The sequence below is a fragment of the Cavia porcellus genome, unplaced genomic scaffold (assembly GCF_034190915.1).
Source record: "Cavia porcellus strain 051 isolate PalLab524CR breed Dunkin Hartley unplaced genomic scaffold, mCavPor4.1 scaffold_4, whole genome shotgun sequence".
Taxonomy (NCBI): Eukaryota; Metazoa; Chordata; class Mammalia; order Rodentia; family Caviidae; genus Cavia; species Cavia porcellus.
Window position 1 is genome coordinate 81,030,211 of NW_026947487.1, and position 14,180 is coordinate 81,044,390.

The window sequence follows — 14,180 nt, forward strand, 5'->3', positions numbered from 1 at the left end:
ACTACAAAGTGAGTTTGAGGCCAGCCTGGGTCTCGTAGTGAGCAAAGCAAGACCCTATTTCAAAAGGCCAAAAAAAATCCACACAGAATTATAATAATTGTAGATAAGATTTATTTAACATCACAATAGTATCACTAATGCAGTAGTGTGTGAAGAGTCTGCTTCTCTGCTACTAAGTTTTGGCACCTTTAGTTTTCTCAAATTCAGACATAGGCACAAAATTCACAATTCAATTCCAAATGAACTTTAGTAAATCTTCAGTATTAAGAATATAGTAGGAGGCATTATGGTAACCATTGTTGATCACCTTGTATTATGCTTTTACATTATCTATTATGTCCACCCTTTTGATTTGACTGACTCTATTCTGTTATGTCACATTTGGTTTTACTCTCTTCCAAAAATGTAATAAGAACTGTGGGAGCAACAAAACCCAAAATGTGTAATTGTCATTCTACAAAAGAGAGGAAAAGGAAGTGCTCTAAATGATATAATTGCATGTATATTTAAGTGTATAAGATAGATAATGATATTACTGAGTTTTGTTGGATCATTGAACAGAACTGTTTGGAGTCTCACTGTTGGAATGTCCACTTTATAAGCTTTAATTTTGTAATTTGAACAATTATTTCTAAGATGACAATATGTAATCCATTAACTAGTGATTTCCTACTGTTTATTTTTTTTCTGTAAATCTATATAACTTGTACCCTTTCTCTGCTTTTTTTTCTTTTTCTCCTTAAATAAAATTTTAAAAAAAATATTGAAGGTATATTAAATAGTAAAGGTAAATAAATGTCTACACATACCATGTTTCCTTAAAAGATTGGGAGTTTTATTCTAGTAAAATAAGTTTGATTGACTCAATAATTACTAATGTAGATCATCAAACAAATTGGACATACTGTATTAATACTGCAAAATGAACTTTTCTTCTGTCTTCTATGAATAATTCATGTAGAAATAAATCAAGTTTATATGTTAGGTCAATGCTTATTCCTACAGGAAAAATATTTTATACATCTAAAGAAGGCTGGAAACATTATTTTGGCCTTCTAATAGATGGTACACTATTCAAAAATAAAGAAATAATAAAAATTACAGTTTCGAGGCGAGAGGGTTAACTCAATGGCATAAGCGCCTGCCTGGCAAGCTCGAGGCCGTGAGTTCAATCCTCGACACCAAAAAAAGTTTTAAAGCCAAAATTACATTTGAGATTTACGTTAAAAGTAACTAGGGAGAGCAACCAACTCAAGACCTCTACTGTCTCCCTCTCAGACAGAAACTTTCTTTCACCAATAAATGCATTCTGCTCCTAAAAACAAACAAAAAGATGCAATATGCCTATGTGCCAATTCACCACAATCAATTTATTTATTATACATTACAAATTTATTACATATTACAAATTATATATACTATTATGTTATGAATGTATTTTAAAAACCATTTTAATAAAAAACCTTAGATTCCAGGAAGTCATGGTCTCACAGGTATGTAATCTAAGAAAAAAAGGTAATAAAACTCTGTAGTACATCTCATCATATGCATAGTCTTTACATAAAACCAGTTAAGTGTTCACAAAAATAGGCAATTATAGACATACCACAACTAGACATGCGTCTTTTCCACACAAGATAAAACATTATGCACTCAAATACAAGGGTTTGGTAAAATAACTGACACAAGTGCCTACCAAGGGCTATGTTCTATATTCAGTCTACAGTTCCATGTGCACATGCATGTGTATGCACACAAACACACAACACCTACCAAAAAAAAGTAACCAGGCAGTTATTCAAGGCTAAGGATCTATGACTATTATGAAAACAATACCTAATTCCAGCAGAGTAGACTGCTATCTGTTCCTGGGGATATTTCCAGTAAGGCAACTGAGTGCAAAAACATTAATTTGACAGTGAACAAAAACAGTTAAGTGGTGAAGTGAGGAAGCAAGCTGAGCCAGCCTAGTTCCATTACATTGCCCCTCATAACTTCTTTCATCTCATAGAGAATATTCTGATATCAAATCACAGGGTTTCTATCAAGTTCACTACAATTTTTATAAAATTTGTCTATGGGCCAGGGATATAACTCAGTGGTAGCGCAGCCATAGGTTTAATTCCTAGCAATGATGAAAACAAAATTCTCCCAAAGGAAAAAAAAAAACCTCTGTTTTCCTACTAGGCATGTGGTAATCAAACATCTAGGGTACTTGTTACTGTCTCTTGACACATAGGCCACATTTCTTTTAAACCCTTTACATGTCTCACAACTTTTTGTTGAAACTGGATGTTTTTACAGCAACTCTGAAATTTTTGTTGGTTTCATGATTTTCCTAGACTACTTCTCTAAATTCTGGGTTTTTTTTTGTTTTTTTTTTTTGTTTGTTTGTTTGTTTTTGCCCTGTGGGGGAAAAGTACCTGGCTGAAGTCTCAGCCTGTTTATTGAGTGGTCACATAATAATTGGACAGAGGTTTTCCCTAATTCCTTAGTTGCTCTTTAGCCTTGTGCAGGCTCTGTGCATGTGCTGGGGCTCTCCCTCAATGCTCACACCCAAGTTTACAGGATGGCATAACTCCCACTATACCATCGCCTGTACAGATTCAAGATCTTCTAGAGGTAAGAGGTTATTATATATTCTCAAGTCTAGTTTTTTGTAGAGCTGGGCTATAAATTGTGAAACTACTTTAAAATATTATGGGATAAGAAAATACACTGAAAATAATGGTAGCCAGACTTCTCACTGTAAAAGAAAGGAGTTTAAATATGGAGAGAATGGAATGAATCTGTGGGGTTAGATGGAAACTGGAGGGATGGTTATAAACTCAACATTTTTCACAGACAACAAGTAAATACAGACTTCTGTGCATTGAGATGACGTAGAAAATGATATCAAGGAGCAAAACATGTCACTAATGTGAAGATTTTGTTTTGAATATACTTCTTTACCAAATGGAAGTAGCAAATCCCACACCTGGGGAAGGAAAAAAAGCAACCAAGATGAACTTGGAACATCTTTACTATGCCACAAGGTAAGGAAATGCTCAAAGAATGGTAGCAGCACGTCATAAAGACACAAGCAGCTCCTCTGAATCAAATCTGGAATAACTTACGCTTAAAAATAAATAATGAGAGAAATTATAACCCTTTGAGTAAAACAGGAATTAGTAAATCTGATATAGTACATAGATCGAAGAGAAAATTAAGTTCTTTTTTCTAATAAATTGCCAAAGAGTAGAAGTTAAAAGATAAAGTCAGAAAATCAGTATTTGATAAACATCATACTAAAACTGATTCCAGCATCACCAATGGATCGTAAAATTAATAGATAAAAGTTTGACAGTCAATTATCTTCTTAGTCTTACAACAAGTCTGCAAAAGTTTAGAAATAAAAATTTAGAATAACTTTATAGGAAACAAATCCATTATAGGATAAATGCACACTTTATTCCCCTTCATACAATGCATTGAGAATCCATCACTTCTGCAGTAGTCCTGTCAAAATATATAGCTTCAATCTATTTAAAAAACAAGTACAAATACACAAATCCATAATTAATCCACAAAATAACCAGCAGGTACTTTTCAAAAAGACTAAAGAACTGTTCTCCAAATTAAAGAAATCTAAAGAGACATGACAACTAAATGTAACATAGAACACCAGACTGTACTTGGAACAAAAATCATTTCTTCTACATTAGATATAAAAGAGACAATTAGCAACAGTTTAAGAGCTCTGTAGGTCAGACAATAGTATTGTATAAGGGGAATCTCCTGACTTTTATAATTGTATTCCTATTTCTAGATATATAGTTAGACTACATTTCCCAGTCTCCTTCATATTTAAATATGGCCATGTGACATTTTTAGCTGCTAGGCCTGACTTATAAAAATCTCTCATAATCCTCCATCCCCTCTTCTGAAAGATGGACACACATATTCATAAGCAGGAGGAAAAGAAATTCTACCATAAGAAGCCAATGAAATTTGAGAAGCTATTACTGTAGTATTATACAAATTAAAACAAATTATCATAAACAACTGTCACTATAAAGTACAGTATACTTACAAACTGAAGTTTATAGTATGCTGGTCCTAGGGTGTTATCACTTGCAGGTGGAAAGCATTTTGTAATTTTGTCATCTTCATGAATATGATAACCATATGACTGTCCACAAGAAGGAATTGAAGGAACATCTACATTTCTGGTAACTGTTGGTGTTCTTGAAATTTTCTTCAAATAGAAATACGTGTTTTGTATTATTTAATCAAAAGTAAAAGGAAAGGGAAGAACCAAATATTAATATTCACCAAAAGGCAACAAGTATTAACCAAATGAATTTCATAATATAAACCAAAAGTTTGTTTTGTAAAAATATCTTAAAGAACTGAATTCAATTTACAACTCATAAGCTAACAAAATAAATACTACTAAGGCCACCATAAGAAGCAAGAATTTTCTCTCACTGAATTAACTATTTACCTCAATACAGAAAATAGTACTGATTTTTTAAAGACACTCAAATAGCCACATCTCCAGTGTGATCTGCCACACAAGAACAAACCTTTTCAGTAACATTTAGTAGCTCCATTCCTTATATTTCCCAACTTATCTCATTACCTGTACCTAGATACATATGCTAATGATACAAACTATACAGGAGGGAAATTTCTATGATTGAATGCTAACTGAAATTTTTAATGTAGTCTTTATTTTCTATTTTGAATTATAAATATAGCTGTACAAGTTATAGATAAATGTATAAAGACATATAAATTCAAATTTTGATATGAAAAGAAGCTCTGCCAAAATTAGCAAAATAATTAATGTTACAGTCAAGAGTTTGGAGTTCATTATCTTTTTATTCAAAATTGCTTTAATGTAAAACATTTTATAATTTAAAAACATGAATGACATATATTAGAAACAGTGATATAAAATATCAAATAAAAATATTGGCATTTAAAGAATTTACTCATCTAGAAAATTGATTAGGAATATATTGATCCCTGTATTTTCTGGATATATGAATAAGGTGTACAGTTGTATTATATGTCTATATATAGTTATTTTAACAACTATCACTGGAAGAATTGTATTTTTAGTTCTCAAGATAACTACTAAGCAGTTTTAGTAATGCTTATGAGATCATCAAATTAAAACTGGAAAGCACTAGATACCTTCCATTCCATTCAATACAGTACTTTCAAAAAATATTTGCCTGATATCAAGACTTTTCAAAGAGCACTATCTCCTGTTTCTAATGCTCTCCATTGAATCCTGTGCTCTAGACCTTCCAGAGAACTCTGTACTTCCCTGAACACACAACTCTCCTAAAAACACCTGGATGCCTTTATTCATGTGATTTTTCTATTCCTAGAAATTTTTAACTCCTTCATGAACTCTTTAAAATTGGGTTCAATTGTTTCTCCTATTCTTTCCAAAGAGTCTCTACTTTTGGCTACTAGGAAACATTTTACTATGGCTCTAAGATAGTATTTCATAAACCCTTACATGAGTAAATGAATATTTGCCCCCACACATGAAATGTCTGATATTCAACCTCACTGCCATTGCAGTAACATTATTTGGCTAAGTACTTAGCCTTAGAAGATTAACTTCTAGACAAGGAATTGATTAAAATGTAATTAATTTGAGGTATGGAAAGAAGTTATGACAAAAGAAGGAAATACTCTAAATAATATATGAACAAATGATTAGGCAACATTTTTATTTCAATAGGTGTTTGTTGAAAAATGACAATATAAACCAGCATACTCTTACAAATACATTACCAACTAGTCTCCCATACAAAATCTTCACTCCAATTTAAAAATCCTTTTATTGCTTCCCACAAAAACTCACCTCCACATTTCTATTCACAGAGTACTCTATAACTAAAATGTATATTCCACTCCCATTCTTCAAAGCCCATCTCAAACCCAAATTTCTTTATTCCCTTTCAAATTCCTATGACTCCTTTTATATGTTGTTTGAAATTAGAAGCTTGCCATATGTCTGTCCTCTGTCTGAATTTTTAGCTTTGTTATTTCAGGAATTATTGTTTTGGGTTTTTTCATTTGTTTTGTTTTGGTTTGCAGTTCTGAAAATGAAACCCAAGGTCTCATGCTTTCTAAGTATGGTCCCTGTCACTGAGTTACACTTCCCCTTCCAGAAATCATGGTTTTAATGTCACTGTTTTCTTAGCACTTATTTAAGCAAAGTTTCCTCTACACATAAATAAACTGAAAAGTACAAATAGGTAAGCTAGTGGCTTACAAAATTCCCTTTAAATTAATGGATTTCTCAAGGGCAAAATGTGAGCCTCAGGGTGCTTAGTGCACACACTTTGGCTTCAATCCCTAGTCCCAGAGTTGGGGAAGTAATGAAGTTAGATACTGTAACAGAGTTAAAAACTGAAGTTTCTAAGCATAACTGAGCACCCACTTAATTATAAAATAACTATAGTCTGGATAATACTAAGTGTTACAGTAAAGCTTTTTAAATGTATTAACATCATCAAAACATTAAACCTTTGCTACTTGATTTTAACTAAAATATCATTGAAAGCATAATTTAAAATAGTAACGTACTGATTGAGGACAAACTTTAGATTCTAGTATTTTTTTCTTCAAGATATCTAGAGTTCCACAATAATAACTTGCAGGTCCTGGGTTATCTGAAATAAACTTCTTAAAACGCTGTTCTCGGTTTTGTAAACTCTGACCTCCTTTTATATTACACTGAATGGAATAGAAAAAATCATGAAACAGTAATAAAAAGTACTTTATAATTCCTATTTAACAAATAATTATTAAAAGACAGGTTCAAAACCCAACCCAAAAAAATTAAGACCTTTAGTTGGGAACATAATTCTAGTAAAATAGAATAATGACAAAATGACAATTACGGTTATGAGTTTTAATGCTGAACTCAAACTAAAATTTATTGTATTTACAATACTCTAAGAGAATACAAGAAAATGCAGTTTTAAAACAGAAATAAAAAATAGACTTCCCAAAGATACAGAGCAGAAATAAAAAGTATATATTTAGCAGGACTGGAAAATTTATACTTCTGAAATGACCTTTTAAAATGCTGGCATTCGTTTTTCAGTGAAAATGCAAATCTTCCAAGGTTGCATAAGATTAATTATTTCCATAAATAATGCACTGTTCAATTCTAGGGAAGTTCATGCAGATTTGTTGGGAAAGCTTGGTTTTATGCTCAGATTAGTTTTAAACATTTTCGTTGGATAAAACACACCAAGAAGAATCTTCTATAGCACACCATGCCACATATCTGGACTTCCCAGAGTCACAAAATTACCAGTTGACTAATAGCCAGTTAATTCAGAAAAATTCCAAAAGAGTAAAACTGCATATTTATGATTATAAAAACACTAGAGTCATACTCACTATTTCTGAAAGTGACTGGGAATCACTGAAGACACACTAGTCACAGACCCTTTTGACTGTACAGGCAGGAGACAACAAAACAATGACAATGGGTATAGCTGTATAGCAGGGCACAAAAACAGTCCTTCACACTACTACTATAATTTACAGTGCTATAACTTACTTGAGTATGATTCTCCCTTTCTCATGGGCCATGCAGCATGTAATACAGAATAATGAAGAATACTTAATCAGGTAATCAACATCGAACACATTTATTTTCTGTCACTAGAATCTAACAATATAGATTGGAAATGGAAATAAGATGATATAAGGGGACAATAAAAATGATATGACATTTTAGTCTATTAGAAAAAAAGATGATTTTTATTAACTAAGACAACTTTAATGCCTTTTATAATTGTACCTGTGCTTCTGAAACATTATAATGTCCTGGACCTGGGACATCATTTTCAATATTGGAGACAACAGCAAAAGTACTTTCTCTGGCAGCCAAAGAAAGAAATGGTGCATAGCCATCTATAAAAAAAATAAAATTGTATTACTGGGAGACAAGACAGAATCTCAGAGGAAAAAACAGTCAAAATATATATAATAATTTAGCAACCTGGATACTGAAACTATATTTTCAAAATTAATTGCTAGCTCAAAGAATTTATTATATTTTAAAATTCATATATAAGATCAGAATTTTATTAATATATTAAATTATGAAAGTTAAAGAATCAGGCTTACTGAACAATTGAAAAAGATATCTAAAGGAAATAAAAAATGAAACCCTTTGCTTTTGAGATGAAAGTGGTATTTATATTTAGCTGACAAAATATTTCATCCTTAGAAAATCACTACTTTATAATGTGAAACAGCATAATTACTATAGAAAATAGCAATATAAATTTATAGAGACAAGCTGTATGGAAAGAATTTAAAGTGGGTTTACAGCAGCTGGCTGACAATATCTCCTTGCATTAGCACATACTGTAGTTGGTACTCACTAAATAGTTCCTGATTGCTTAACTGCAAACAAAAGTCTACAAACTTCACTGGAGTAAGCAAACAAAAGATCAGACAAACTTGGATAGTTACAGACAGGGCAAACTTTTTGTGTGTGTACCTTGTGCTTGTCAAACAGGCACTTTGCCACTGAGCTATATCCCTCGCCCAGAGTGGTTTTTTTAAATTTCAAAACTGTATTGGAAAAAATTAATATAGTTTAAGCAATACTGACATTAAAAAAGAGGACAAGGACATAGCAGCAATATTTCATAGACAATAAAATAATTAAAGAACCCATAACTTGCACACCAAATGAGAATATGTACTAGTGAAGAATTTATAGTGATATTAGTATAGTAAAAATCTTGCTATTCTTAACTAACAATAAAAGATACGCTACTTAAAACTTTGAGTCCACATATATTAAAATGCAAATGAATCAAGAATCATTTATTTGTGTTGTGTTCGGTGTTGCAACATAAAAGAAGTGAACAAACTATAAAATTTATCCTTTTAAAAAAACTCCTAAAGAATTAAAATAATTTTAAACAAGGAAAAACATCTTAAATGCCATAATTGAAGACAAATGCCAAGAAACTCCAAAATGGAAGTCATCATTCACATTCAAGATGATTAGGAAAAGCTTCATGGATAATGTTAGAACTCTGGGTGTAAATTTGGGGCTAAGCTTGTAACTCAGTGTTAGAACACATGCTTAGCGTGCGCAAGGTCAGCATTAGGGTACACACACGCGCACACACACACATACACACACACACAGAGAGCTAAACTATCTGCTCCAAGTCAAGATGAGGGAAAGGACAGGAAAGAAAGCAAGAGAAAAGAACAAAAGAAATTTAATAAAATACCCTTAGATAAGTAATAAAGTCCACAAAAACTGAAATCCTTAATAGTAAACAAGGTATATTTTGAAAAAGCAACAATTGCCTGGTAGGTCTGAGAAACCTGGGGTATTACTGAAACCTTACAAATTACATTTAATTCAAATCACATATATAAACACACACTTAACATACACACCAAACAGGCTACAAATTACATAAAGTGAATCATACAAACTACAAATATCCTTCTAAGAGGGAGAAAATATGACTCATACATAAAAGAAAAATCAATGAAAATAAACAAATTTCAGAAACAACATGGAATTAGTAGACAAGAACATTAAAGTACTTATTATAAATCTTCTCCATATACTCAGCAAGATGGAGGAAAGATAAATTTGTGAGAATATAAAGAAAAGCTATAAATATGACCCAATCAAACTAAATTGAGCACACTAAATAGATTAACAAACCTTACGAGATCTAATAATGCACTTTTTTCAATTTTTAGTAACTTTTAAAAATAGCTAAAGCAAAAATAACATATTCATACACATTACATAGGCATTAGCATATATGAAAGTAAAATGTGCCATCACAGTAGCACCAAAGATGACATGGAGAAAAGGAAAGCATATTATCTTGAGGTTTATATGTAAAACATATATGTGAAGTAGTGCTACATTATTTGAAGGAATACCAAGATAAATTAGAATTATATATTGCAAACCTTGGGCAACCATTTAAAAATAAAGCAAAGATGTGTTAGCAGACAACCAAATAATGAGGATAAAAAATCATTTTTCAAGAAATTCAATTTATACAATGATAATAGATGCTTAGGTTTAGGTGAAGACTACCCCCCAAAACATGATGTCTTCAGAGCAGGCTTTCTGAATGCTGACTGGATCATGGGGTGCTGTTCTCATGGATGGAGAGTAGGAGAGTAGATATGGAGGCTCACTGGAGTGTGACCAGAAAGGATATATCTCCCTCCAGGGCTCCTGCTTTCTCTCTCTCACCTCTGCAACTTGGGCAGCTTTCCTCCGCAAAGGCCCTCCCACCATGGTTTCTGCCTTTGTGGCAGCCAGCCATGGATTAAAAATGTGAGCTGTTATGGCTTGTGTTTCAATGCCACCCCCCCAAAGCCTCATCAGTCATGAGTGGGTATTTTGAAGTTGGCCAAATCTAGGGTGTGTGATGATGTGATCAAGCATGTGATGCTAGGATTAAGGATGTGAGTAAAATAAAAGGGACAGAGGAGGTTCATTACTTGTAACTTGCTGCCTTCTGCCTGCCATGGGTTGTTCTTCCTCTGCAATGCTCCTCTGCCATACCACCATTATCAAAAAAAAAAAAAACCTTTTCTCATGTAACTTTGGGAAATTTTTTTTAATTTTAAAGATACAAAACAAAAGAAAGCAAATCAAGGCAGAATAATGCAAGCAACACAGAACATCAAAACAAGACAACAGGAAACCAACAATGGCTATCCTAATGTTTCTTGTCTTCTTCAAAATACCTGTTGACACAATCTCACACAATAAAATCAAACAAAACAAAATAGAATCAAACGAATCAAAACAAAAGAATAAAAGCATTACAGGACTTCAAAACAAGACAACAGGAAATCAACAATGACTATCATAACGTCTCGTTTTCTTCAAAATAGCCATTCATACTATCTCACATAATAAATCAAATGAAACACAACAGAATAAAACTAATCAAAAAAATAACAGCATTATAAAACTTCAAAACAAGGTAATATGAAACCAATAAAAACCTCAAGATATATTCCATTATCTTCAAAATAGCTGCCCATACCATCAGACACAGTAAAATCTAACAAAACAAGCCAGTACAAAACCAAACCTAACAAAATCATGAAAATGATATGAGTTCAAGATGATAAAAATTAACATTGGTTATCTCCTCCCCCTCCTAGGTGTTTTCTTCTGCTATCACTTTCATAATATCTATTGTGCTTTTTGGATCCCACTAACTCCTTCAGTATTTTTATGCTAGGGAACTAACTCAGTGTTCACCCATTTGAGGTCAAAATGTTTCACCCATGAACACGATCTCCAGCTGCATCCATTTACCTACAAGAGCCTCAAGATTATCCTACTTTATAGCTGGGTAGCTTTCCATCATATGAAAATACCGTATCTTTTTATCTATTCTGCAGTTGATGGGCAAGTTACCTTTGCTCTCTTTCTGAATTCTTTTCACATAGAACAATTATTTGCTCTCCTTTGATTTTTCACTCTTTAAATTTCCTTTCGAGTTAAATGTGTTTCTTGTATGCAGTATATTGATGGATTTTGTTTCTTTATCCATTCTCCTTGTGTTTCTTTTTGTTGGTGAATTGAGGCCACCTACATTAATGGTTAAAACGACATACAATAGTCCATCTGTCATGCTATCCTACTACTGTTGGCCTTCCAACTTTCCCCTTGGAAGCTGTTTTCTTTCAGATTTTAAAACACTTTGCTCCAAACTCTTCCTGACTTGATGGTTTGTATTGAAAAGTCTGTTGTAATTCTGATTGGTTTTCCTTTATAGGTGATCTGTCTCTTTTCTCAAATAGCTTTTAATATTCTGTTCTTGTGCTGAATTTGTGGGATCTTGATTATCATATGTCTGGGTATAGATTTACTTTGCTTAGTGCTATATGCCTTGCTTATTCATAGATTCTTTTCCCATGTTTGGGAAGTTTTCTTCTATTACTTCTGTGAATATCCTTTTAATGTCATTTGTGTTGATCCCTGCTTCTTCATTGATACCTATCACTCTTAAATTATTTGTCTTTACATCATCTTGCAGCTGTTGAATTGTTATTTCCTCATTCCTGTTTATTTTTAAGAGATCTTTCCTTTCACAATTACTAGTTATGATACTGTCTTCAAGGTCTAAAAGTCTATCTCCAGACTCTTTCAAGCAGTTTTGCCAACTTTTGATTGACTTTTTAATTCTCTGGATATGCCTTTGTATCTGTTTCATGCATTATAATTTCTTCCTATATTGTTCACTCAAGGGTTCCATAATTTTCCTAGGCTCCTCTTTTTTATCTATATCTTCTTTAGATATGCTCAGCAATTCTTTCATTAGGCTTGTGATTTCTTCTTTTACCTGAGACATTATTTCTGATTTGATTGCTTTTACAGTCTCATGAAGCTGTTTGTTTACTTCAGTTGCCATCCTCGCAGAGATTTAAGGTGTGTGACTTCCGTTTTCTTCTATGACTGAATCTCCCAGACTTGTTCTGTGTGGGCTAGAGGTCTGAGACTGCCTTTTGCTCCTTTGTCTTAACTTTCTCCTAGGTTCCTTCCCAGCAAGCCAGTTGAGCAGTCCCAGATACTTCCTTCATTGGCTGCCCCTCTGTGGTTTAGGGAAATAGGACAGGCACCTGCGTTTGTCTGACCCCAGCTCCCAGGGAGGTAGCAGGGCATGGATCAAGCTTCTCCACACCCGTGCTGCTACACTGGGGCATCCCTGATGGCCAGGGGTGCACAGTGCTGTGGTTGCCTCTTCTCCCAGCTTACATGTCTGTGCCTCAACTCCCCTCCAATGGCAGCAGGCAAACAGAGTGTGTGTATCTGATTCTCTAGGTGGGTGCTGACTGCCTAAAGGAAGCAAAGGCCTCCAATGGTGGCCTACAGGTACACAGGACTTATTTGGCTGTGTCTTCCTGCTTGTGCTGGCTGCCCACAGGAAGCAAGCCTCCTGATAGCCATGGCCAGCAAGCAGAGGCAGATCTTGGGTGTTAGGCATTTTGTTTGAGCCACAAAAGAAGTAACCAAGACATGAGCTAAAACAAACTTCTCCTTTAAATTGTAGGTGTTGGGTATTTTGTCCCAGCAACCAGAAACTGACTATGACAGTATAGAAAGAGGAAAGGAGAAATAAAGATGAGAGGGAATAAAAGCAGTAAGAGTAAATATAAAGTCAATGACAGTGATTAGAAAATTAAATGTAAAATTCTCAGTATTTCAATTAAAAGGCAGAAATTATTACACTGGATAAAAAGGTGAGAGCCAGACTTATATTGTCTACAAGAAACCCTCTTAAACACAGACACAGATTTTGTTCAAAACAAAAGCATGAGAAGGATCTGTTGTCTTCCAAGAATCAAGAAAGGTACAGTTTCTACATTAAAACCACACAAAAAGAATTAAAACAAGAAACAGCATGGGTAAAGGATAAAGATATCATTTCACCAAGAGGACTTTACCATCTATAAAGAAATGCAAGGATGTGATTACTGTAAAAAAAAAAATCAGGATAGTGTTTACAGAGAAAGGGTTAGGCTTGAAAAGAAATTTTGGTAATGTTCTATTTCTTGACTTGATTTTGGCTCCAAGACTAAGTCCCAGTCAAACCAGGATGGCTGGTCACCTTACTAGAGTTGAATACCTTATAAACAATAACTACAAAATCAATAACGTATGCTAAACTACACATTTAGTCATTCATTCAACAATACTGAATGTTCTTTAAATATTGTACACATGTATGACAATAAGGATGCAATAATCAATAAGATAAAAGCTTGGCCTCAGATAGTGGAGAAATTAAACAAATAAACAATTACCAGTACAGTTCCACCAGTAATTAAGGTACAAAATATAGAAGACAGTTCTGGGAAAGTAGGATTGTTGGGGTTTCATTTGAGTCATATAAACTGATACATGATGTATTGACTACAAATGATAAATCAAACTGACAGAAGAAATTAAGAATGTAGGAAAAGAAAAACTTTGGGCAGAGGGATGTGTTTAGTTTGGGATATATTCAGATTGAGCACCAACAGCAAAAGATAAGTTAAGCTGGCTTGACGCAATGAAAGTCAGTCCTTTCTGAGACAGAAGGTGGGCAATATGTGACTAAAGGACAAATTCTATGAGTGCAACA

At 33.4% G+C, this 14,180-nt stretch overlaps 1 protein-coding gene across 1 annotated transcript in view; it reads right to left on the minus strand.

The window, feature by feature from the left end:
- Stpg2 (sperm tail PG-rich repeat containing 2) overlaps positions 1–14,180 on the minus strand; it is a 574,832-nt gene that overhangs the window by 551,831 nt on the left and 8,821 nt on the right. Inside the window, exons 2-4 of the mRNA XM_063246672.1 lie at positions 7,829–7,941; positions 6,598–6,747; positions 4,073–4,237 (exon numbers count right to left, since the gene is read on the minus strand). Coding sequence (XP_063102742.1) covers positions 4,073–4,237; positions 6,598–6,747; positions 7,829–7,941 — 428 coding nt within the window. The remainder of the gene's footprint in view (positions 1–4,072; positions 4,238–6,597; positions 6,748–7,828; positions 7,942–14,180) is intronic.